The 27,566-nt window shown below is 41.9% G+C and overlaps 2 protein-coding genes and 1 non-coding gene across 4 annotated transcripts in view; all 3 read right to left on the bottom strand.

The window, feature by feature from the left end:
- Positions 1–15,692, bottom strand: part of LOC101743197 (sodium-independent sulfate anion transporter) — a 53,714-nt gene extending 38,022 nt beyond the window's left edge. The window contains exons 1-2 of one of the 2 annotated variants that reach the window (XM_021352172.3): positions 15,501–15,692; positions 9,326–9,510 (exon numbers count right to left, since the gene is read on the bottom strand). In XM_021352172.3, coding sequence (XP_021207847.2) covers positions 9,326–9,502 — 177 coding nt within the window. In that variant the 5' untranslated portion in view covers positions 9,503–9,510; positions 15,501–15,692. Of the gene's footprint in view, positions 1–9,325; positions 9,511–15,376 lie in introns of both variants that reach the window. The other variant, XM_021352173.3, reaches the window with a different exon arrangement.
- Mir2790 (microRNA mir-2790) lies at positions 12,661–12,755 on the bottom strand. The gene has a single exon (NR_107374.1). It is a non-coding gene; the product is annotated as a microRNA mir-2790 (primary transcript).
- A 7,626-nt stretch (positions 15,693–23,318) lies between the features above and the next one.
- Positions 23,319–27,566, bottom strand: part of LOC101738504 (serine/threonine-protein kinase ATR) — a 37,455-nt gene continuing 33,207 nt past the window's right edge. Inside the window, exon 29 of the mRNA XM_012695809.4 lies at positions 23,319–23,505. Coding sequence (XP_012551263.2) covers positions 23,380–23,505 — 126 coding nt within the window. The 3' untranslated portion in view covers positions 23,319–23,379. The remainder of the gene's footprint in view (positions 23,506–27,566) is intronic.

Consider the following 27,566-nt stretch of genomic DNA (forward strand, 5'->3'; position numbering starts at 1 on the left):
AATTGCCAGGATGAAGGAGGCTGTGCGACGGGCAGCGGAATTCCCGTCGAACCGAGGCGTTCCCCGATCGCCGGCTCGATGCGCTCTGCGCTCGCCAGCGACTCGGGTGCGATCAACCCCACCAGATCATCGGCGGGGAAAAAGAGGAGGCGAAAGAAGACCCCATTACAAACTTCCGACGATGGCGGTGCGTCATCCTCCAGCATCGAGGTGCCGGAAAAGACGATGGCTGTCGAGGAGGTGGTTCCGGTGGTTTCGGGGCCTGCCACGTCGGAAGATATGATGCCTGCTCCCCAGTGGGCACCAGTAAGGAGGAGGGGCGCGGTGTCACCGGCGACGTCGGTGGAGTCTATATCGACGTCGGCCGCATCCCTGGCTAGCGGGGATGAAACATTCCGCGACCTTGACCTTGCGCTGGTGAATCTGGGCAAGCTGCTGTCGACCGTGGCTGCCAAGGGCGCCGAGCCAGGCAGCAGCTACCGAAAAAGGCTTCGAGAAGGAGCCGCTATGGTTAAGACGAGGCTGATCCCCACTATGTCTAAGCTGTATAACTTGGTGGCGAGCCGGGAAGGGGATAAAAAAGGTCTCGTCGCGCAGCTTGACCCCAGGGAGAGTAACATCCCGGGGGACTCCCCGGCCTTACGGGGAGGGACCCCCCTGTCGCCAATGCCTGCGCTGACACGCTCTGGGCCCCTCGCAGAGGCGATGGACACCGACGTGCCCTCGCGGGCCGCGAAGAGTGTGCCGGCACCCATGCCAGTGCCCACCCCTGTGGCCTCTATTCCTCGAGCACCTACGTCTGCGCTTTCTCGCCCCCCGCGGAGGGTTGAGTTAAGGCCTGCGCTGCCTCCCCGGATATCGGCCGCCCCTGCATCCGTGCAGAGAGGAGTGCAACGGCCTGCGCCAGCACAAACGGAGGACATCCGTTCGCCACTGGCGAGGATGGTGGACGAGTGGCCAGCACTGCCGCGGCCCAGATCTACAGAGCCGTCTCTTTCGGCCCCGCGTGCCGTGGGGCCACAGAGTCCACACTACGTGGCTGCTGGTATGCGGGAGGTGAACAATTCCCTCCCAAGCAAAGAGGAAATGGTGGCCTGCATTTCGCGGGCGGTGGCAGTAGAGGTCGGAAAGCACTTTGCCAGCCTTGAGGAGATGCTCCGCTCCTCGGTTGATTCCGGAGTCTGCGTCCTGGCGCCAAAAGCCGCAGCCGCCCCGCGCGACCAATCCACTCGGCCGACCTCTGCCTTTACCCCCTCTGCGAGGGTGGTACAGCGTGGAGGCCGAAACCAGAACAGTAGGGCTGCGGGTGCTCCGCGATCCCAACCACAGTCTCGTTCCCTTCCTCCTCCTCCGTCAAACATGGACGAGGGCTGGACGGAAGTGGTGAAGAAGGGAAACAGAGTAAAGGGACAGACAGCAACTCTGGCAGCTCCCCGAAGGGGTCGAGCGCCGATCAATACAACTCAAAATACAGCGCTGGTGGCCATGGCTGCTCCTCGCGAGGGTAGAGCACCGGCCGCCAGCAAGAAGAAAAGAGAAAGGAAGAAGCCGTCGTAGTGACGTTGCTGCCGGCCGCCGCCGAAAAGGGCCTCACCTATGATGAGGTGATGGCCCGGGCGCGCGCGGCCGTAAATTTGGAAGAAATCGGGGCGGAGGAGGGTCTGCGCTTCCGGCATACCGCCAATGGGGCGAAGCTGCTGGAGTGTCCCGGTGCCAATAGTTCTGGCATCGCAGACAAACTAGTAGCGACGCTCCGCGTGGCACTGCCGGAGGAAGACGTGCGCGTGCACAGGCCGGTGAGGATGGCTGAGATTAGGATCACCGGCCTGGACGATTGCGCCACCAGGGAGGAGGTGGCAGCTGCGATAGCCGCCCAAGGTGGATGTGCCCCGGAGAGCGTGACCGTGGGTGAACTCCGCTCAGGGTACTCCGGGGCCAGGTCGGCGTGGGCGCGCTGCCCTGTGGAGGCTGCCACCTTCTTAGCCACTCCTCCGCCGGGAAGATCGACGGGGGATCCGGGGAGACTGCGCGTGGGCTGGATAGCGGCCCACGTGCGTCTCCAAGAACCGCGTGCCTGGCGATGCCTTCGGTGCTTTAGTACCAGACACGGCCTCGCCAGGTGCACCAGCTCGATTGACCGCAGTGGTCTGTGTTTCCGCTGCGGCCAGCCAGGCCATAAAGCGGCTTCCTGCACGGCCGCCCCGCACTGCGCTCTGTGCGCTGCGGCCGGGCGCAGGGCAAACCACCGGGCGGGAGGCAAGGCGTGTTTCCCGTCCGGTGATAACACCGAACGAAACCGGCGCCGGAAATCAAAGCGCCGGCAAAAGAGAAGGTTGGCCAGAGGAGCACTGGCCAACGTTGTAATCCCCGTTGCGGCGCCGGTGCCGGAGAGCGGGGGCAGCGGTGAAGGGGAGGGGGCGATGGATGTGGTCCAACAGTAATGGACCGCACCTATCGCTTCCTCCAAGGAAACCTGAACCACTCCGCCAGAGCTCAGGACATGCTGTCTCAGAGCATGGCGGAGTGGTCCATAGATGTGGCTGTGGTCGCCGAGCCGTATTTCGTTCCCCCAGCAAATGATTGCTGGTTTGGGGACGACGGCGGCTTGGCGGCCATAGTCATAAGAAGAGACGCGGCGATCCCCCCCCTGGCGATGGTGACCAGGGGTCAAGGGTTCGTCGCGGTGCAGCTGGAAGGGACCGTCGTGATCGGGGCGTACTTCTCTCCGAACAGGCCTACCGTCGAGTTCGGACATTTCCTGGACGGGATCGGGGCGATTGCTCGCCGCCTCGCTCCCCGTCCAGTGATTCTTGCGGGGGATCTTAATGCGAAATCTGTCGCATGGGGCTCCCCCCGCTCGAACGCTCGTGGTAGGCTACTGGAGAGGTGGGCGAACGCGGCCGGCCTCTGTTTATTGAATAGAGGTACGGTTGCGACGTGCGTGCGGTGGCAGGGCGAGTCTATTGTGGACGTTACGTTTGCGAGCCCGGCCATCGCGCGCCGTATCCGCGACTGGAGGGTTTTGGAGGGGGCGGAGACACTGTCAGATCACCGATATATTCGGTTCGATCTCTCCGCCCGCTCCACAGTCGCGGACGCCCGCGGGGGCCATCCCCGTGACGCGTCTCGATCATTCCCTAGGTGGGCATTGAAGCGCCTGAATAAGGAGCTCCTGATGGAAGCCTCTACAGTGGCGGCGTGGACGCCCATGCGTCCACACCCGGTCGAGGTCGAGGGCGAGGCGGGGTGGTTCCGGGACACGATGCGTCGCATCTGTGATGTGTCGATGCCCCGGATCGGCCCTCGACTTCCCAATCGCCAGGCGTACTGGTGGTCGCCTGAAATCGCGCAACTCCGCGTGGAGTGCGTTCGGGCGAGGCGCGAGTGCGCCAGGCATCGCCGCCGCCACCTGCCGCGGCGCAACGATCCGGTTGCGTTCGCGGCAGTGGAGGCTCGGCTGCACGGCGCATTTCGCGTCGCGCAGAGAGCGCTGCAGCTGGCCATCAGAAGAGCCAAGGACCGACACATGGAGGGTCTCTTGGAGACGCTGAATGAGGATCCGTGGGGGCGGCCCTATCATATGGTGCGCAATAAAATGCGCCCATGGGCCCCCCCGATCACGGAGCGTCTCCAGCCTCAGCAGCTGCGGGACATCGTCTCGGCGCTGTTCCCGCAGGAGCGGGAGGGATTTGTCGCTCCCGCTATGGACGCGCCGCCGGAATACGACGGTGAAGTCCCTGCTGAGGTGCCCCATATAACGGGGGCGGAGCTCCGTGTGGCCGTGCGCAAAATGTGCACGAAGGACACTGCACCCGGCCCGGACGGCGTCCATGGCCGGGTTTGGGCCTTGGCTCTTGGTGCCCTAGGGGACCGACTCTTGAGGCTTTACAACTCTTGCCTCGAGTCGGGACGGTTTCCTTCATCGTGGAGGACGGGCAGACTCGTGCTGTTGAGAAAGGAGGGGCGCCCATCGAGGGGTACCGTCCCATCGTGTTGCTGGATGAGGTGGGCAAGCTGCTGGAACGTATTCTGGCGGCCCGCATCATCCAGCATCTGGTCGGGGTGGGACCCGATCTGTCGGCGGAACAGTATGGCTTCCGAGAGGGCCGCTCAACGGTGGACGCGATCCTTCGCGTGCGGGCCCTCTCGGAGGAGGCCATCTCCAGGGGCGGGGTGGCTTTGGCGGTGTCACTCGATATCGCCAATGCATTTAACACCCTGCCCTGGTCCGTGATAGGGGCGGCGCTAGAAAGACACGGAGTGCCCCCCTACCTTCGCCGGCTGGTGGGTTCCTACTTGGAAGACAGATCGGTCACATGTACCGGACACGGTGGGATCGTGCACCGGTTCCCGGTCGTGCGCGGTGTTCCACAGGGGTCGGTGCTCGGCCCTCTTTTGTGGAATATCGGGTATGACTGGGTGCTGAGGGGTGCCCTCCTCCCGGGCCTGAGCGTAATCTGTTACGCAGACGACACGTTGGTCGTGGCCCGGGGAGGGAGTTTTGCTGAGTCTGCCCGTCTTGCCACCGCTGGGGTGGCGCATGTCGTCGGCAAAATCAGGAGATTGGGCCTCGACGTGGCGCTCAGTAAATCCGAGGCCATGTGGTTTCACAGGCCCCGGAGAGTGCCACCTGTCGATGCCCATATCGTGGTTGGAGGCGTCCGGATTGGGGTCGGGGTGCAGCTGAAGTATCTCGGCCTCATTCTGGACAGTCGTTGGACCTTCCGTGCTCACTTTCAGAACCTGGTCCCTCGTTTGTTGGGGGCGGCCGGCGCGTTAAGCCGGCTTCTGCCCAACATCGGGGGGCCTGACCAGGTGACGCGCCGTCTCTATACAGGAGTGGTGCGATCAATGGCCCTATACGGGGCGCCCGTGTGGGGCCAGTCCCTGGCCGTGGGGGTGGCGAGGCTGCTGCAAAAGCCGCAACGCACCATCGCGGTCAGGGTCATTCGTGGTTATCGCACCATCTCCTTCGAGGCGGCGTGTGTACTGGCTGGGACGCCGCCTTGGGTTCTGGAAGCGGAGGCGCTCGCCGCTGACTATCAGTGGCGGGCTGACCTTCGTGCCCGGGGCGTGGCGCGTCCCAGCCCCAGTGTGGTCAGAGCGCGGAGGGCCCAATCTCGGCGGTCCGTGCTGGAATCATGGTCCAGGCGGCTGGCCGATCCTTCGGCTGGTCGTAGGACCGTCGAGGCGATTCACCCAGTCCTTGTGGATTGGGTGAATCGTGACAGAGGACGCCTCACTTTCCGGCTCACGCAGGTTCTCACTGGGCATGGTTGCTTCGGTGAGTTCCTGCACCGGATCAGAGCCGAGCCGACGGCAGAGTGCCACCATTGTGATTGCGACTTGGACACGGCAGAGCATACGCTCGTCGCCTGCCCCGCATGGGAGGGGTGGCGCCGTGTCCTCGTCGCAAAAATAGGAAACGACTTGTCGTTACCGAGTGTTGTGGCATCGATGCTCGGCGACGACGAGTCGTGGAAGGCGATGCTCGACTTCTGCGAGTGCACCATCTCGCAGAAGGAGGCGGCGGGGCGCGTTAGAGACGCGCAAGCCCGCCGCCGTCGAGCGGGGGCCAGGGAGGCGGATTTCGCCCAAGCCCTGGCCCTCTAAGTGTTTCGGGTCCCCCTCATATGTCGGTCTGGGGACCGGCGAGGGGGACCTAAGAAGACGTCGTGCAAGTTGCTCTGCACGCGTTTTACGCAAGAGCATCCGGGTGATGGAAGGCCGGCTATCCTCGACCCACGCTGGTTCTGACCCAGCGGGGTATTCCGTAGGATAGCTCACTCTAACCGGCGCCATCTAGGCGGGCTCCGGATAGCCCGCCGACCGAGAGGGCTGGTGGTCGTGGCGCCGACGACCGCCAGTCCGGCGTCCCGAGGGGGACGGTGATGGGAGAGATGTGCTCCGCACTAAACACTTCACTTTCCCCCCTTTGCCTTTTCATGAGTTCTGTCTCATGTGAGGTTTGGACGTTGGTTGTTGAGCGACAGGAGGTTTTAGTCGGTTCGACTCCGACATGCTCCGCCCGCCGTCCCCAGTGGAGGGCGGAAGTCCGGCGATTTCCTCCTGACCAAAAAAAAAAAAAAAAAAAAAAGGATTGTTTCAGGCACCATTGTGTTGTTCGGAGATAGTCCGTAAATTCCTATTCTATATCTGTCGAATATAGCTCAACAATTCCCCGTGAGAAACTGTTTACAGTATTGGCAGTTTTCTATATCTTCTTATTCAGGTATCAAGCTTAGATCAAAACGACGCATGTTTAACGAGACAAAGAATTGAACTACAGTCAAACCTGAGTAAGTGAGAACTGGATAAGTAAGAAAACTCTATAAGTAAGAGTAATAGCAAGGACCCGTCATTTTAAGCTCCCAAAACCTCTATTAGCGATAAACAGAAACCTCTGTAAAAGAGTCGTCTTTTCCTCATGGACCTCCGTAAGTGAGACTGCTACCTATCTATACCTCTATAAGCGACAGCCGAGCTTTATTTATTTATTTATATTATTTAGGAGGAACCAATGACAAAACAAATTACAAATTTAACATCTGCTATTTTATGACTCATTTTTAACTTTCGTGGAACTTCTTATCATTGTTTTTGTTTTGTTTTCTCGTGAATATTGAACCTATTCTATTTCGTGGAACTAAATAACGTTGTTATTTTATCGTATTCTTTTATCGCATTATTTTCGAATGGACACGTGTGCCTGTGTACCGTCCTGTTTGTCGGACTTACTCAGTTTATCGTTAATCAATTGCGAAGGAAAGCTCTGTTCTGCATCATGTAAAAACGGAAAATTAAAGTACTGTCATTAAAGACATAAACTTAAAATAGTGAATGCATTTGAATGCGGAAAATCGCGAATCGAAATTCAGAGGGAGCATTAGCGAGAAACTCGGGTTAGTAAGAAACCTCTATAAGCGAGAATGAGATTGTGCTCCCTTGAACTCTCGCTTATCCAGGTTTGACTGTACATATATCTTTGTGTATTTTTTTTTAATTGCTTCGATTGGTGGACGAGCTCACAGCCCGCCTGGTGTTAAGTGGTTTCTGGAGCCCATAGACATTTACAACGTAAACGCCACCCACCTTGACATATAAGTTCTAAGATCTCAGTATAGTTACAACGGCTGCCCTACCCTTCAAATCGAAACGCATTACTGCTTCACGGCACAAATAGGCAGGGCGGTGGTACCTACCCTCACGGACTCACAAGAGGTCCTACCATCAGTTATGTGTATGTCATTGTTGTGACAAGGCGTAAAAATGAATGCATAAATGAGAAGCATATTATTTGATTTTAGAAATTTATGCTTAGTCTTTTTAGCTTATTCTGTTAAATAAGAATGTTATTATTATTCAAATATTATTATAATAAATAGTATAGTACCAATCGTTGAATATTTAAATAAAGAGAGCTACAAAACTTCAATATTAACGTTGAGTCTCTCGTTAAAATGTATTTCAACCGAATATTCTCAAATTTGCATTTAACCATTTATTTTGATCGTGAATAACATTAGCAAAGCAACTGAACAGTAAGTAGTTAGCAGCTAATTATTTATTTCACAAGAAAATAGAGTAACGACGAATATTGATACTAAAAGATATAAAATAAAATATAAAACAAATTTAAAGCAAAACTAAACATAATTCAACTAAAATAATAAAACTGTAGCGATTTTTTTTTTCTACAACGTAGTGTTTAAGGAAAAAACATAATTAATTCGTTTAGATAATATTATATAAACGTGTAAAAAATCATCAATACTTAAACTAGTTCAATCATTACTTTAATTCGATTTTAAATACATCGACATTAAGTGATTGATAAGGAGTTGTGGTGTCTTTGATTGCGTAGAATGCAGATGAGCTTCTAGTTCACCGTTTGGTAAGTGGTTACCGTCGCCCATGCACGCATATCAACAGTCCTAGGAGAACAGCCAAGCCACAGCCTACCACTAACACAGCGAACCCATTATGCGCCCTAAAACTCATACTAACAGATGGGCCATGAGACTATCGGCTCATATACGGCAATGAAACAATCACTCTACAAAACAATCATCTTATGCCCCTAACATACACATATACCTAACTAAAATATGTATTTAAAAAATTTCAACGTTTGTCTACACCAGTGATTCTCAACCACTGTTCCGCGGCACTTTTGTGTGCCGCCAAATTTCAAAAGTGTGCTGCCAAATTTTGCGAATATATAATAATGTTAATATTATTAAATTATATCATTTTAAAAGAAAAATATTTTAAACATGAATATATATTTAAATCTACAAAAAAAAATTATAGTATATTTTAGTTTATTTCGTATATTAAAATTTTTTGATAAACTATTTATCCAGTGTGTTTAGTAAGTAAATAATTTTTATCTTCTTTTTTTGTGTGCCGCCAAATTTTGAAATCGTTAAAATATGTGCTGCAACAAAAAGAAGGTTGAGAATCACTGGTCTACACTGTAATATCTTGTTGTATTTTAAACAAACAATACATTTTTCCTGCATCGCAATAGAATGCACATAACAAACGAATTATAGCATTTAGAACATCACAGCGTTCAAATTAAAGTTTATGTAAGACTGTAAGACAAAGAATAATAGTTATTATCATTTTACTCGCTAGTGTGAGAATATTTTTTTTCGAAATCCCTGTAGTTTCACTTGTGGCTATTATGTTAGCTGATCTCATGGTCAAGGGCAAACTATGCAATGATGATTATGTAATGTCATTAAAAACAACCATGAGGCAACATTACTAGAAAACTCACACACCTAATCGTGGTAAACTACCGTATAGTAGCTACTTTGGTAACGATTATTTTTTAAAAGAAATAATATCTCAAAATAGTTTGGTCAAATAACTATTTCATCATTGGTGTTTTAGTATGGTATTTTTTTTAGTACCTTAATCTAACAGACAATCTTGTAGCGCTTTTTAATCATACTGTCACAGGTCCCCCCAATTTACAATATTGACCCCCTTAATCTTTTAGGCGATATCGATGATTATGGAATCAAAACAAGATCAATTTTAATTGATCAACTGAAAAATGAATACGTTTCTCGCTGTGAAAACTTACAATTAATCGTGAAAATAAAAAGTATACATGCCAAACGTTGAATTAGTAAAACACGGGTATAAAGAAATGACAATAAAATTAAAAGCATTGTATTTTTAATGTGCATACTATTTGTAATAATCAAAAATCAAAAATTTCATAAGAATTAGTAGCCAAGTCAAACAAATACAATTCAGTGTTGTTACAAAGTCGTCTAAAATTAAAACGGCATGTAGCAGAGATTACCTGCGGTTCGAATCCAGCCAATGAAGCGTAAGCTATCGACTGCGGTATCAAGGTAAGAGCCACCGTGATCCCGGCTATTAGATCCCCGATCGCTGTCCTCAGATCGTAACTCTTCGACCACCGCAGTATCGGGAGCACGCTCTCGACTAATCTCATGGGATTGCTCAGTTTCAACATTCTTGATGCTGGAATCGAGATAAAATTTAAATCTTATATATCTTATACCTTTAAACGAGCAATTCTTGTATACCTATATATTATTACTAGCGACCCGCCCTCGCTTCGCTTCGGAAACATTAAAACACACATGAAACCAAAAAAAAAAAAATAAAAAAAAAAAAAAGTAGCCTATGTTCATCAGGGACAATGTCGGCTTCTAATGGAAAATGAAATTTTTTAAATCGGTCCAGTAGTTTCGGAGCCTATTCGAAACAAACAAACAAACAAATCTTTCCTCTTTATAATATTAGTATAGATATAGATATAATTATATAATCTGAATCTCGAAAACGGCTCCAACGATTTTCATAAAATTTAGTATACAGGGGATTTATTTTCAGAAAATGTTGTTTTATTTGTGTTTTCAATAATCAACTCTTCCCGACATCTAATGGCGAATAATAATACTATTTTTCTTAATTGAGGGCAACTAACCGCTTTAAAGAAGCACAAGATGGCATTATCAAAAGAAAACAAGCAAAGCTCGGTCATCATCTAGTTAGAATTAAAAAGAGAAATCCGGTTGTTTTGTAGTGTGTACGCACAATGTATGCCAAAAAGAATACATTTTTATTATGTAAAGAGTTACGTCAGAACCATCTGTCCGACTACTTATATAATAAAGGGTGTATTGAAACCGTTGAACGAAGACTGGTTATTCCTAATAAGGTGGCATTGGAGATACCACATTCGAAAATTTGTTACTTTACTGATTTTGTTGTTTGTAGGAAATGCTTCCAACTGTCTTTACATTATATAGCGGGTTCACAAAAACGGACGTACTAAAATAACATTAATATTATTGGCTCGACGTTACAGCTCTAGGTATATAAAATTATTTCAACTTTTCAAAATCAACCTTAGGAGCTATAATTGTAATTTATTTTACAAAGTTAGTTTCATACGAATGAAAATAATACCTGCCTATAGGATTAAACACTAGCATAGTCACATCGATCGATACTAATAAGAAAAGATCCTTTATCCAACAATTATTTCAAAAGTGAGTCTCATTCCGCCTACATTGGTAAAAAAACTATCACAATCCTGTCCAATTTACCACAAGGCAAATGTATGATGCTGTTTAAGGGAAGTGAATTGTTTATTATCCATTCGTAAATTAATTATATAAGAGGTTCACATTTCAAATTTTATTGTATACTAGCGACCCGCCCTCGCTTCGCTTCGGAAACATTAAATTTTATTATTGAATAGCTGAGTCCCGCGATGTCACCCGCGATTATTGTCGTACCGCGGGTGACGCCGTGGGGCGAAGCTAGTCTAAAAAAGTAACCTAAGTTACTCCTTATATAATCAGCTACCTATCAGGGAAAATCCCGTCAGAATCGGTCGGCCGTTCCAGAGATAAGCCGGAACAAACAGACAGACAGACAGACAGACAAAAATTGAAAAAAATGTTATTTTGGTGTATGTACCGTATATATATTCATATGCATGTAGTAAAAAGTGGTTATTTCAATATTACAAACAGACACTTCAATTTTATTTATATGTATAGATTATCCCTTGTCTGATCACTCGTTTTTTTCTCTACCCATTCACTGGTAGCCCAAAGGGCTCTTCCAGCTACGGCCGGACGGGTTCACTGGGGCTGATAATACTTTATTTCTTTGAGACGTGCTGGTTTAAGTATTATCTAAATTAAAAACAAATCAAGGGCTTAACAAGTTGAATATTAGAGGACAATTCAATTGATAATACAAAACTTAAATATTTCACTTAAATAAATAAACGACAATTTAAAGATATTTGAAATGAATCAATTTGTTTTAACGACATTTTGGATTTTATTATTTTTATTAATTGCAATGAAAATGAATTAATAATAAAAACACACATTTATTTATATATATAAAAATGAATTGCTGTTCGTTAGTTTCGCTAAAACTCGAGAACGGCTGGACCGATTTGGTTAATTTTGGTCTTGAATAATTGAATAATTTGAAGTCCAGAGAACGCTTAAAAACTAGATGAATATGAAAATGCTCGGAATTAAATAAAAATAACAATTTTGTTTTCCCTTTGATGTGTCCCCCGTCGGACGGATTCCTTTTGTTTGTTTTAAGTTTATTTTATGCCGAAGTTTAGGTCTTTTATTTATCGATTGAGGCACTACGAAGTATGCCGGGTCAACTAGTACTTTATAAATTACTACTATTGTCATTTAAACATTATAACCAAATATACTGTATCTGCCGGCCCTAGAGTTCCTTAATTCAACACGGCCAACATGGATTTGTCTCGCGTGTCTATTGTTTGACCTTAAAATGCAGGCTCTAACAATAACCACATTGACTGCATAACTAATTCTATTTGTTGGAAATATATTTTTTTATTCATTAAGGTACCTAATTTATATTCACAACATAAGGCGTAATAATAAATAGCTGTGCGCTATCTGTATCAATGTATTCCATATTATTATTATAAGGCATATAGGTAGGATGTTTTTTTTTATTGCTTAGATGGGTGGACGAGTTCACAGCCCACCTGGTGTTAAGTGGTTACTGGAGCCCATAGACATCTACAAGGTAAATGCGCCACCCACCTTAAGATATAAGTTCTAAGGTCTCAGTATAGTTACAACGGCTGCCCCACCCTTCAAACCGAAACGCATTACTGCTTCACGGCAGAAATAGGCGGGTTGGTGGTACCTACCCGTGCGGACTCACAAGAGGTCCTACCACCAGTAATTGACGTTGACAAATTATTTGACAGTAAACTAAAAATGTTAACGCAAAATAAAACCGACTTTAAGGAAATTAAATAAAAATAGCTCGTAAACTACTCAGGAGATCTTCATAAAATTTCAGTGAGACCACCCACATGATAAGTATCATTTTTCAAACACAAAAACATCCTTAATATCGGTTCATCTAGAAAAAAGTTCTGAGGTCAATAATACAGATTTAAAAAAAAAAACAATCTAATTGAGAACCTTTAAGTTTTTTGAGGTCATTGTACAAAACGCAACTGCTTTCAAGAGAACGAAATTACGTCTGCAAAACTGTAAGATTTCCATTAATAAGCTAGTGCAAGCGGAGCAAATGTCAATTGTTTACACAGCTACAAAAGTATTGACGTTGAACGAAAAACAATTTTCTATTTGGACAAAATACAGTTCTTAACACAACTGAAGTCAACTATTATTATATATTTTTAAGAATTGTTCTTTATCCAAATAGAATTGTTTTTTGAAAAATATTATCAGCCAACTTCAATGCTGGACTCTTCAATTGCACGGCACTGAACACTTTCATCAGCTTCTCTCATCCGACTCTTGCTAGCCACCCTTCGTAGCTCATCACCCCACCGAGCCTGAGGATCGCTGGAGTGAACTAAACTATTATATATCCAAACATGTAAATCTACGCGGATACCTATAAATGCAAATTGGTAGAAGAAGTAAACAATATAAACGCAAGGATAAGATGTTTATAGTATCAGAAAAATAATAGGCTGTGTGTATTTTTGAACAATATTGCAACAGGATAACATTTTTTTTTCAAATCGCTCTAAATTCAATGCAGTATGTAGTATATTTTTATAACTAGGCTCTTTTGTGTTTATTTTCAAATAAAAACGACATAACAAGTTACAATTAAAACTAATTGAAAGACAATAGTTTTTTCGAAAGCACTTAAATTTTACTATGACTTCATTTTTTTATGTTATTTTAAAATTACTCAACTTAGACTAGACAGGCGACATAACCTTTCTACTAAAGTGTTACCTAAACCGATTAAATATGGAAACAAGCCGTGAATTAAGTGATGTAAGATCGTCAACGAAACATATAAGAATACAATATTTTTATGAATATATAATTCACAAAATCCCTACTGTGATTTCATAATGTTTTAATTATGTTAAGGATAGTAGTAAGTATGTTATGTAATGTGTTAAGCTTCAGTAGTAAATAAATTAACGAAAAATAAAATCAACTTATTTTATTTTGAACAAGGTCGTTTCCTTATGCATACATAAAAAAAGTTACAACACGTTATTACGGCGCTATATATACAATGACGCTGTATTTTTTTGCATTGTATAATAAAAATATGACAGAAACAAATACATAGATAATTGTTACAATTGTCGTGCCATTTAAAAATAAAGTACTATACTGCACCACAGCTCCGCCTGAAATGAAAATCGCCTTGTACTATTAAAGACAGTGTACCCAAGCACGATTATTCTATACAAAAGGCTTGGTCGAATTGTCGAACTTTGAGCACAATTTGTCTTATCGATTTTCAACCCTGGCTTCTTCAAGATATCAGAATTAATCGTCCCTCACAAGCACAATAGTATTTGTATCCGCTCCTATTTTCCCCTAATAAGATAATATGACCACCCTATAAATATCCACCATGTTTTTTTTTTTTTTGTTTTTTAATTTACTTCTGATTTTACATCCATATTACACGTCTTCATTACATTGCATTAACATTTCATTTATACTAAAATTAAATAAAAATAATAACTAATCTCGGACTAAAACAAAAACAATAATAATCAACGCAGTATTATTTACGATAAAAAAAAATTCGAACTGATATCTTAAGATGTTCACTTCAACGGCACGTTGTAAGGTTTATCCTCATTATTCTTTATCATAAATTCGGCCTTAAGCTCATTTACAAATCAATTTTAATAAAAATGAAACCTTGAAAAAATTCGCTGTTATTTCGTATCTTATTAATTCAATGTGCTTTCAAAAACCTTCAAATTAGTCTAAAAAATATATATTTATAATGTAAAACTACTCTCATTTGAATAAGAGGTGAACGTTTCAAGTGGGGGCAAACAACTAGAGGACGAAATATTGACAATGAAAATTTGTACACGGAGGAAATACTCTTAAATATAATTTTAAAATTAATAATATAATTATTTTATTGCCTAGTTGGGTGGACGAGATCACGCCCCACCTGGTGTTAAGTGGTTACTAGAGCCCATAGATGTCATTCACCTTGAGACACGAGTTCTAAGTCTCAGTTTTTACATTAAATTTGCTTCACCGCAGAAATCGATAGGGTAATGATACCTTTTTACCCTGCACTCTGTCGGTACCAGTAATTATGCAAACTTGTTAAATGGTGTCTCACGAACAATATTAGATGCATATTTCCCCGGTAACCGTACTCGTCGAACTCGACAAAGAGGTCGACGTGCAACCTAACCCATGCATCAGCCCGCTGAGTTTCTCGCCGGATCTTCTCAGCGGGTCGCGATTCCGATCCGGTAGTAGATTCATTCGCGAAACAATTGCTCTTGAGTTGTTAGGTCTCCTTCGGAGGCGCTCGGGCAGTTGTTAGCAAATCCCACCCCTCTTGGCTGAGCCTTTGCTCGCCCACCTGTCCTGGTGAAACTGGAAAGGCCTTCGGGCCACCAGTAAACTTTCAATCATAAAAAAAAAAAAAAAAAAAAAAGATGCATATTTATTTAAGCCGCGGCAGATGGCATAGCATGACTTGGTACAAGGACACCTCGCGTGCAACCTATTAAAGTTTATTAAACCATCGATGCTTCAGTTTGTCATTAACACGTATTTGTTCTTACGCTCTTAAAATTACTCAATCAAGAGGTTGAAAGTTAGAGTCTTGGCCTGTACCACTGGGCTTACAGATTTACTGGATTAGCAAAGTATACACTTTGTAAATACATAGTATTCATAAAATATTCATCAAGAATTTAAAGTGGTGCAACCAGACTGTTAACGACTTAATAAAGTAATCAAACTTCAATCATTAACATACATACCAGGACGAAATTTATTTTCACGTAAAAACATTAACGATAGCTCACCTCGTAGATTTTAATGACAAATGTAATATAAGCATTCACGAAAACATAGCATAGTTTAAATTACATTAAAATATAAGTGTTTTAAAATAAAATCATGTTTATTTAAAAACGTCAATTTACATACTTCACTTTTCCCGCGTTTTTAATTTCTTTAAACCGTAGCGCGCGCATGCGCCTTCAACATTTTAAACTGCGCGTAGGACGACGGCATTTCACAAACTGCCTCCTAAGCATACTCCTAGCAGTGCGACTACAATAATCTCGCAATCTGTTAATTTCCCAGTCACACTCAATGATTTTGTTTACAAGTATGACAGACTCGGCCAAAAATTGTGCTTAATTTAAAATTTACAATTATACCTGTAACTCATTGCGGTACGTTATTTGGATACATTCACATATGTTTCGAGTATCCACATCATTTATATTCTTAATATCAAATATCAATATCAATAAAAGTCATTACATAAATAAAAATAAATATTGACTTCACTACACTTTATAAAATTAAATGTTATGTAGGTTCTTCAGTCCTTTAAATAGAGTAATAATCTCGTATGAGTGACCTAAACACTCAAGTTAAGAAAAAATAATTTGTATTTTTATGTTTATTTAGCTTAGAATACTTTAGCTTTGGCGTCTGCCAATTGGGAGTCTTCCCAATTCCATTTTTTCATAAGTACAAGAACTATTTAGACCCAATGGTCTTACATGTATGATAGGCAGTTCGACTATTGTAAAGAAAACAAGGGTAAGCTACTCTGACTTACTCAAAGTACCTACATGACTCAAGAATTCTCTTCCTAATCCTATCAGCTACCACGTCCAAAGATTGACTTTCCACTGTAGCGCGACAGAAAAATGCCAGTTGCTGATACCACCTAATATATAATGGAACTGTAAGTTGATTGTAGCGTAAGGACATCGTGTTAAAATAATTTCAATAGTAGTGTTGTGTTACAAGTAAAAATCACATTGAATTACTAGATAACAGTTTATTTATTGTAAAAATAAAATAAAACTAACAAATACGAAATAAACCCTAATTTAAAAAGAAAATCTTGAAATAACGAACATCAATTATATCAAAGCATATTTTAGGTAATTTAGTGAGTGCTTTTCCATGCCTTCATTTTCTGAATGCAAAGGAGTTCATGCCGTCATGTGCCTGCATTTACAGAGACAATGTGAGAACAGCTCAGACTCTCAATCTTCCCACCAGCTCTTCGCAGTGGTTCAATTTTTTTTACTGCCATTTTTACGTAACAGACAATGGAATCTTTGACGTGGTGACGTGACTTCGACTTACAGGAAGCACTAAGCATTAGCGGGCTGTGAACTCGCCTACCCAGATACGGTTGCTCTGCACGCGTTTTACAAAAGAGCATCCGGGTGATGGAATGCCGGCTATCCTCGACCCATGCTGTTTCTGAGCCAGTAGGGTATTCCGTGGGATAGCCCGTTCTAGCCGGCGTGCCATTTAGGCAAGCTTCGGATAGCCTGCCGACTGAGAAGGCTAGTGATCGTGACGCTGACGACCGCGGATCCGGCATCCCGAGGGGGAGGGTGATGGGAGAGATGTGCTCCGCACTAAGCACTTCACTTTGCCCCCTTTCCCTGTTCATGAATTCTGTCTCATGCGAGGTTCGGACGTGGGTTTTTGAGCGATAGGAAGTTTTTAGTCGGTTCGACTCCGACATGCCCCGCCCGCTATCCCCAGAAAGTACGGGGATTTCCTCTTGATAAAAAAAACCCAGATACGGTAGAAAAAAAAAAGAAAAAAATATATATATATATAAACAATTACAAGATCATCAATTGGTCCTTTATTCATTACTAAATCTTGTAGGTCTAATTTAAATATAGGAAAAAATCCACAGTCTCCTAATATGTTACTCGAAAAATAAAATTAAACCCGTAGTCTCTTCATGGTACAATGAAAAACAAATTCACAGCAAAACGAGCAATCTCAATGTGAAGGGTTCAGGTGTTTTTGAACCTAAAGAAATATTTACTTCGATTAGTTTCGAGAGTAGCATCCGAATTCCAAACAGAATGGGGATCAGGAAGCCCGAGTTTCTTGTATACCAATAAGAATAACAATAACAATGGGAACTTTCGCAAGGGGACTACATATAATAATATTTACTATGTAGCTGTAGTTGATTACAAATTTATATACAATATATAAATATTTATTTTACGATACATATCTTTAGAAATCATGAACACTCGTGAACTTTACGTTATGCAGGTTTAACTTTTTTTAGACTGACGGCTAAGCCTTGCACGAGATAGCCACGTTGAAGGGGTGCGGTGGTATGTGAGATTCCCAATCTTTGATGTTTGAGAGACCAACTAACCGTCTGCCCTGCATTTATAGCCTGAGCATCCGAGCCCCACCGGGACCGAATCTGGGAGATCTATGAGAGGCGACCGCGGTGAACATTATAATCCGAAGAGGTCATCCCGAAATCGATGAAAAAGGCTCTACCTTGGTCATCACTACGTAAGTGCTTCTCTGTAAGCTTTGTTTTTATTGCTCTTGAGTCTAGATGATCGATTATATGCTCTGGGTAAATTGACAGACTTGACTTCCCAGCAAAAATGTACAGAATGGGCTACCTACCTGTGCTGGCTCACAAAATACCATACCATTGGCAACTGCGGTTGGCGAATTCAATTTGATTTTTTTTTGCTTTCTGCAAGATTTTATTAAGCTTAAGACGCGTGCAAAATACGAATGCTTATCGATTAGGTAATAAAAATAGTCATGTATATTTCTCTGTAACGTTCTGAAACGATCTCTACACGGTAGATTGTTTCACAGATCGTTAAATTGTAAATCGTAACTCAAGATTAAAAAATTACTATATTGATATTTGCAGAAAATTAACACAAAATTGTCAAAAAGTTACCATTGAAGATATTCTGTTTTTATTGCTTTCGTGCTTAAAACCTCTTACTCTAAAGTAAATTAAAGCTTTTCAACAGAGTTACCACTAAATTCCAATAGCCCGATAGTCTGAACGAGTTCAACATTCCTTAAAGTACTAACGCTAAGTCAATACTAAGATAGCTTCTAAGAGCACTCAAGAGAAAGTACTTAGGAAGATGTGATTTATTAAAATAGTTTAATTTGTTGAAAGCCTTGTAACTCATGTATTAGAAGGAGATCGTTTAATCTTAATTTTATATACTATCTAAGATTTTTATCCTAAGAGATTATAATTTGAATTTGAAAATCTACGGATATTGATTTCCTAATCACTTTTAATCACAGATTAATAATCTCCTTTCTATAATTTTTTTTATTCTGCGATTAACTATTCAAATCTAAAACAAAACACTCAAGTATCATATAGAATTAAAAGTACTGGATAGCAAATCAATAAATAAGGAATGAAGAAATAAATCCTCGCCAATAGAAATGAACGGATAATTAATTGAGATCTCTATAAAGGTTCCCACAGCATCGTTTAATCTAGTGCGCTTTTTTTTTTCTTTATATAGAGTTTTTCTTATTTCCCCCGTGAGCAAGGGCTAGATGAAAGAGAGGTTAGAGCGCATCGCCCGCTCAGAATCCACAATGAGGTGAACAATGGATCATCCGGATATTGCCTGTCAACCAAGCTACCTACACGGGAACCGCCACTACGGCAGGTCAGTCGCTAGATCCGGGTAAAACGTTTCCATAAAAGATGAACTGTGCATTAGAAGTGTGAGTAGGTAGTCTGTTCAGTGTTTTTCGTTCCTATACGTATACGACTCTTTAGCGATTCTTTTATGTCACAGTAAATAGTAGATAACTTTACAAGTATGTATCTACGAAATAGCGGAGTGAATATTTTCTGAAATTTAGATTAGAAAATCGGGTAGAGTGTTTGCTCACTAAACAAATTGTATCATTGTATCGGCAAAATGTAAAGGCTGACCAAAATAATTGATCTGCGATCTATCAAGGACAATCCGAGCCAGTGGGTCGCATGCTATGCGGAAAGAATTCACAATACACGGCCTTGCGTATTAACTATTGATGACTGCACATGGCATAGATAAACATTACATTATTCTCCTTTCATACGACAGTAAGTGTGTCATTAGCGTAGATAGGCAAACAAGCCCAAGGTAAATTTTTTACTAATACGCATACCACTGTTCTCGTGCGATCTCTCATGTTTACGTCACAGGTTCAAGACTAAACTTACTCTTGCTAGGGTCAGTGTTAGCAACACACCCGTTTAGAGCCCCGTGAGCTCACCTACACGTCACGGAGAAGCTGAAATAGCATCTCAAGGCTATCAGCATAGATAGGAAAAAAAAAGAAAAAAAAAGTAAATATCATCTCACACCCTGAGACTTGCAGCCCCTTACGGCGGAACGTACTGCATCACGGCTAAAATACCAGAATGGTGGTATTTCAGGCTCGAAAGGGCTCACAATACCCTCAGTAAATACCGTTTAGTGATTGAAGTATGCATGTGGTATAATATTCAGAGAACCCTGCAGCTAATTCTTGGAACAGCCTTAGTCGCTTTTACGATACTTACAGAATGAGATACGTTGATACTATTCTAGGCATCACATGGAAAACGATTGATTTACTAAGCTAATGGCTAATAGTATTTATCGAACGAGATTTGTTTGCTACTACAAATCGCCAACGCTACCTAAGTCATAACATGATAACATTAAGTGTGCCTTGTAGTCTCATGAGTCTAATAGGGCTGTGTGTGCTTGTCTTTGCGATTAGTTTATTCATATAATATAACTACAAATATTTTTTTTCTTTTTTCATTGTCCTTTTGATACTGGTCAGGATATTAGTGCGAAGTTATAGAATGGTTATATTGTAATCGGTCCTTGATCCGTGTGATCTTATAAGTTAATTGAACGTCTTTAAGTCGTTGGAAATGACTTTCAAAGATTCCGTTACATACAAATCTGCCAAGCTAATAAAAGCGTGTTAAAACAGCTAAACAAAGAACTAGTAACGATATTGTTTAGATACTAAGACTAATCATTTGTAAATGCTATTAATATTTAAGACGCTATTAACATGTAAAATATTCATTACTTGTTAAGCCCTTTGATTAGTTGCTCGAAGTAAAACGTGCAACGCTGTGCCTGCCTCAAAACTAGATAGGTACCTATATATGTATAAATGTATAACGCCCGTCGCAGTTATGTTTCTATGATCCATGTAGTTTAAAATTGAGACAGCTATCGTCTTTTCTGTCCACTTCACCTTGAAGGAACAAGTCACGTATTGAAATGAAAAATGCACAAAGTAAGTACTAATGTTATAGTTAGAGCGGGTAGTTGTTTATTTATTTTTTTAAATTTCATACCATATCATCTCATCTCATCTCATTTAATTTAATTTCATACCAGTTGATTAATGTCTTAAATTAATCATCTTCATTTCATTTCATTTCACTCCATATTATAATTATTCATAAAAATAAGAATATAAATTGAAATAAGACATGACCCAAAGGTCTTAGTTACCAGGTCATAAAATCCCTTTAAAAAAAAATTGCTTAGGTAGGTGGACGATCTTCCCTGTAGGTAGCGACCTTCCCCCGGTGAAGGTCAAGGGGTGACCTGAGGGGGTGAGGCCGCGCGGCGCGCTACCAGCACTCTAGCGCGCTGCCGTAGAGTAAATAGAGCGACCGGTCGACGGTGTATCGCGTCCCGACCCGGCAGGCTGGTTCTGGTCCAGCGGGGTATTCCGGGACACCAGCGGCACCGTCTGGGCGGCCCGACGGGCTGCCGTGCCGAGACGGCCGACGTTTCAAAGCCTTCGATTCGCCTCGAAGGCTCCGTCGGCTGGGCGTCCTTGGGGTGAGCTGCGCCGTCTGGTTGTAGTGTTGACCGCGGTAGCCCCCCTACCTCATCCGGGTTCTGACCTCGGAGGGGATCGGACGTCGGGTGTAAGAGTGCAGGGGAGTCGTTTAGTGGGTCGGCCCTAAAATCCTTGAGCCCGCGGTCTGCTCACAACACCATGCAGATCGTAGAGTCTCACATACCCCGCGCGCCCCTTTTGCGCGGGGACCTCGTAGGAGGTTCGGCCCTCTACCCGAAAAAAAAAAAAAAAAGTTGGACGATATTGTCTTGGCGATCTGAAGACATTGGAAGCGGCCCGCGGGCCGAAGTATGTTTTAGGACCCTACCCTCTAAACGACTTCCCTTGCACTCTCTCACCCAACGTCCGATCTCCGTCCGGGGTCAGAACCCGGGCAAAGTAGATTCCCGCGATCAATACTACAATTAGACTCACGGCCTCACCCCGCGGACGCCCGACCAGCGGGTCGTCGAGGCGATAGCTGACGACCAGCGGCAATCCGTCTCCGCGGTTCAAGGGGCGATCGGGTCAGGTCGCCCCGTGAAAATCATCGGGAGGAGACTACCCACTCACGACCGCCTCCTTCCGCGAATTGTTGAACTCGCAGAAGTCAACTATAGCCTGCCAGAACTTTTCTCTGCCGAGCATCGAAGCCACAATAGTCGGCAGCTCCGCGTCTGCGTCACAGCCACTGCAGTGGTGGCATCTGACGTCGGCTCCCTTCGCACGACGAGGTGCAGGTTGAGACCGAAACAACCGTGAACACCTTCCTAGCCCGGAAGGTATGACTTAATCGGTCACGATTGTCCCAGTTCGAGGAACTTGCGAATCGCCTCGAAGGTCCGTCGCCCTTTTTACAGCGTCCGCAAGAGGCGAGATCATGCCGGGACGCGTCTCCGTGCTGTAGCAATAGCAATGCTTCGTTTTTTTAAATTTCTACATCTATACCGCGCTATATTTGAATAATTTAATTCATTAAAATAATCAACTTAATAGGGTCCCTTGATAGAAAACGTCGACAAGGTTAATAATGCGACCGCGAAATTATGCAATAGTCAATAAACAGTTGACGAACGAAGTTAGTCAACCAAGAAGCGTTTCACAATGAAGCTTCACTGTGAAAACGGTTTGTTTTGATAATTTTAAAATAAAATCTAATTATTAAACTTAAACTATAGATCTCAATAGCTTAAAAATGTTTAAAAAATTTAGCTTTTTTGAGGTATTTCAAATTTATCTTTGCGAATGTTCGGCGGTTTTGTCAAAATTTGTTCTAAATTAATATTTATCTATCATTCTAGGTTATCGCAATTTAACGTTCACACAAGAATAAATCGACTAAATATTTAATTAAAATTTCATGTTCCTAAAGTTTCACACAAAAATATCCGACATTTTTACAAATCAACTCATTTGGACAAAAATTATTTCATATACAAAATTGTTTATTTCAACTTGCGTCTCATTTATTATTCCTAATGAATGTCAAAAAATGCCTATCACAGATTCGAAAGAAAAAAAAATCGGTTGTCTGTAGTCGGTTTACTGACGATAGTTGAACGTGACAGCGTCATAAGAAAATACTGATGGAATGGTTTCATTTTTCAATTATCGCAATTTTATTGTATAGCAGCTGTCCACGCGGATGCACCGCTCACTCAAGTAGGAGAGAGACAGATGTCGAACGCTGCCGAACGCGGAGGCCTCTTTGTCGCTCGTTGCGCGCTCTCGCTTGCACTTCAAGCCTTAAATGGAACGCCTCAGAGCGAAGTAATGCCGCATGAGTCATGTTTTTTCGTGCGTGCAACCGGCTCCATCGAATTATAACACGTTCTCACGTCAAAAACATTTATAAAAAGTACAGGCGAAACAAACGATAAATAGCCAATACCTGTTTATGTATCAAAGTATTTGTTGCGTTTTCTTATTACCCTGCACACTATTAGCTGAGAGTGATTAGTAAAAACCATTACGTTGTTATAGTCACGTTCCCATTAAGCATTACTTTAAATACGAAATGCTCCGAAAGGTTACATAGTTGTTGAAAGCAAAGGATTTTCACGTTTCTTGTTCTCAAATAAAACAAAGTCAAGTATTAATTCTTTTAATCACATTAAATATGGCTATTTGTATTGTATTTTATTCGATTTTTTTTTTACAAAAACGGTCCCCATCCGATGTACATTTGGCATAGATTGTGTATGCTGGTGGCCTCGACGATAAGATGCTCCACTTGTCCCTCTGGAGATAAGAGTGACGGTTGTTTGTTCTTTGTTCTCACCTATAAAAGTACAAGCGCTGCATTTGAATGTGGGAGAGAGAGAGAGAGAGATAGAACATACTTCATTGCACACTAAAACACAATCAACATTAGAAAACAGTCAACAAGCACATACATTAACACAATAGGTGGACTTATCACTAAAAGCGATTTCTTCCAAACAACCGTTTAATTAAGAGAAATTAAAAAATGATAAAGATACATCAGTTATGTTGCGGTGTACTATTAATATATATATCTATATATTTTTATTGCTTAAATAGGTGGATGAGTTCACAGCCCACCTGGTGTTAAGTGGTTACTGGAGCCCATAGACATTTACAACGTAAATGCCGCCACCTGCCTTGAGATATAAGTTCTCAGGTCTCACGTATAGTTACAACGGCTGCACTACTCTTCAAACTGAAACGCATTACTGCTTCACGGTAGAAATAGGCAGGATGGTGGTACCTAGCGGACTCACAAGAGGTCCTACCACCAGTAATTACGCAAATTATAATTTTGCGGGTTTGATTTTTATTACACGATCTTATTCCTTCAACGTGAAAGTCAATCGTGAACATTTCTTAAGTACGTATTCGACTTCCATTAATGAAAATATGTATACAAAAATACATTTTAAGGAAAATCCATATATACAATAAATATATTTATATAATATATAAATAATAATAATAAAAAAAAATAAAAAATTATAATAATATATAAATATATTAACCGTTAAATATAATATGAAATCACTATATGATTTCTATGTGGTATGCAACTAATAATTATCACACATTAAAATAAATTCGAAGTTCGTACAACCACAAGCAACTTAAAAAAATGCTTATTTTGATTTTAAGAAGTAATAATAATAATAAGTAATAAACAAAACAAAAAAAGCCCCACAACAAAGTGCGGTTAACATAAAATAAAATACACTTAAAAAGGCTTAAAGAAAACGTTAAAGGAATAATTATTATTCATATTGATAAATGGATTTTTATTCATATTGGTAGACGCATTTTTAGGTACTTGTTCCAAGTAAGTATGCGTTTACTGAAATCTATGTTTATGCATAAATACAGTTATACTTGCTAATAACAGTATGAATATTTATTAATATTCAAATTTTTGTATACTTTTCCCATCTCTAATGTTCGTCTGTGTTTTGGATAGAAAAACTCGTTAATTAATGAGTTAAGCTTGTTTGTCATTGTAGATAATTTTGTCATGTTTTGAATAGCTTTTAATAAATAAGAATTTGTGTAGAATAAAGAAATAAAAGAACTAATGATGCGGCCCTAAAATTCGCCCTACCAGTCGTAATACGGTAAATAGACGCTAAAGAAAAAAATTGACTAAATATCATCCGCGAGGCATTTGCTTTTAAAAACTAAATCAGAGATAATTGATGCTTACACACTCGATAAGAAGCCAAAACATACTACCAGATCTAAAAATAATATTCATTCTTTATAGCATTTTCTAGATCTTCTCGAGTTCTAGACATAATCAAAACTACTTTTATTGTTTAATCTCAGACGACACAGTCCGTGACCACGAAAATCGCAAAAATTTCAAAATGTCGGATTTATTGTAACGACGTTGAACGATTTAAATGATAATTTATAATTTAATTTTAAAAGGCAATATAAATAAAAATTGTTTAATTACTACAATAATAATAAACGGCCGTCTGGTGTAGTGGTAAGTGACATGGTCACTACACAAGGGGGTCGCGGGTTCGAATCCCGCCAAGGGAAGATATTTGTATGATAAATATAAATGTATTTTCCAGGGTTATGGATGTATATTAAATATATGTATGCGTATAATAAAAATCTTACATTTATTTCCGTTATCTGGTACCTGTAACACAAGTTCTTTACGAACTTATCACGGGACCAGTTGACGTGGTGTGATTGTTAGTAAATATTTATTTATTATTATTATTTATTTACAATTTATGTTTGTTTTAAATATCAAGTATTTATCGCACTAATTTCAAAACCCATGACGAAGAGAACGTTAAAGTATTCGAAAATTCGTTTATCGTAAAATTGCAATATTAAACGCTAGATCAAACCGTAAAAGTGCTTTACGAAATTTGCATTTATACCAGTTTTTTTTTTTTTACAAACAACGACATTCGTTATACAAAAGTATGCATCAATAAATATATAAACGATTTATATAACAGACGGTTTTCCCGAGAATCCTAACTACATGTCAAAATATGGCACATTTGTGTACATAAAATAATTAACACTGTCGCGTTGCGTTACAACTTCTGAATAATTTACGCTGTACGATATTCGAAAACAGACGAGTGTCGATCGTTTTAAAAAAATTTTTTGTCCTTTATCGTTTGTTTATTCTCAAGAAAACAGCCGCGTTCGCTGCACAAGGTCGGCGTGACCCTACTGAAAGGCAATTACGAATACTATTAGAAATAGAACGAATGAAGCGAGCCTTTTGATTGCATTTTAAAGTAAAATCAAGGTTGCCTATCTCGTCCGTTTTATACCTAACTTATATTAAATATTTAATTACCAGGAAGTATGTACCATTATCATTTTCAACGAAACAATTAGTACTTATTCTATTATTTGCACGTTCCGTATTAAAAACCTTGAAAAGATTTCAATTAATTCTATTTCAGTTTAAAAACCGATACGATGAGTGGGCAGTTTTCCGGACATTTTCCTCATTATTAATCGGGAGGAATGAACTTTTTAATGACTATCTCAGCTGAAGTCATGCCGATAACCGCTTGCAAGTTAAACCCGATAGAAGACCATTTCCGCGCTTTATTTACCGGTCACGGTCCTCGTCGACCGGTCACCATCCTCGTCGAACCCGTCGCTTGTGACGAAGGGCTCGACGAGCGAATTAACCCATAGACACAGCCCACTGAGTTTCTCGCCGGATCTTCTCAATGGGTCGCGTTTCCGATTCGGTGGTAGATTCTGCGAAGCACTGCTCTTGCTAGGGTCTGTGTTAGCAGCACTCCGGTTTGAGCCCCGTGAGCTCACCTACACACGTTAGGGTGAAGCTGAAATAGCCTCTCAAGGCTATCAGCATATAAAAAAAAGCTTATTTACTTAGATGCGCACCCGTCTTTTCAAGCTACATCCAAACCTTCACTCTACTTTCCACAAAAATTCCACTCTTAACTTTTATATTGAGTAACAGCGGTATGGTCTATTTGTGTACTCACACGTGTCACTGCCTATTTCTGCCCTAATCAACTTCTACCAATTCAAAGGGTAAGCTATAGTAGACTATAGCTGTTGTCTATATTCTTATACAATTGATAATTCGATCTTACTTTCAAGAATATATAGGATATCAACAAAGAAGACGTAAGTAAAAAAAAACCGTTAAGTATCTCAGTGCGTAGTAAAAATCCCTGACTGCCAAGGTTCGATTCCTAATCGGGCAAATGTACAGGTGACGAACATTTTTGTTTGTTCATTGTCTGAGTGCGTAAAATTTATGATCAACGTTAACGGAGTACTCATTTATATTTAATCAGGTAGGTCGTTACGAAACTATATCGAGTTGATTAAACGAACAACTTCGTTCCGGGAACTTTCTGAATTTTAAAATATTATTATAATACGGTACGACTTTACTTCGGGGTGTTTCGTTGATTGATCAAAGCAATTGTTTTTACCAGAGACTATATAGCCTACAACGCTGTCGACTCAAACCGAGAGGCGATTGCCATGCGATACTTTTAAAAAATAAATTTTATTTCATTTTCTGTCATTTTTTAGTAATTTATTTTAATACGATACCAATTTTCTACGGAGTCGCGTCCATTGTGTACAGTTTTACATTACTTTTTTACTTGCTTTGCATTTTAGGCCATTTCTATTATTTCTGAATGAGTTGAGATATCGCGACTTCTTGTGAGTCCGCACGGGTAGGTACCACCACCCTGCCTATTTCTGCCGTGAAGCAGTAATGCGTTTCGGTTTGAAGGGTGGGGCAGCCGTTGTAACTGTAACTATACCTGAGACCTTAGAACTAATCTCAAGGTGGGTGACGCATTTACGTTGTAGATA

Source organism: Bombyx mori, chromosome 17, assembly GCF_030269925.1.
Source record: "Bombyx mori chromosome 17, ASM3026992v2".
In the NCBI taxonomy this organism is placed as follows: domain Eukaryota; kingdom Metazoa; phylum Arthropoda; class Insecta; order Lepidoptera; family Bombycidae; genus Bombyx; species Bombyx mori.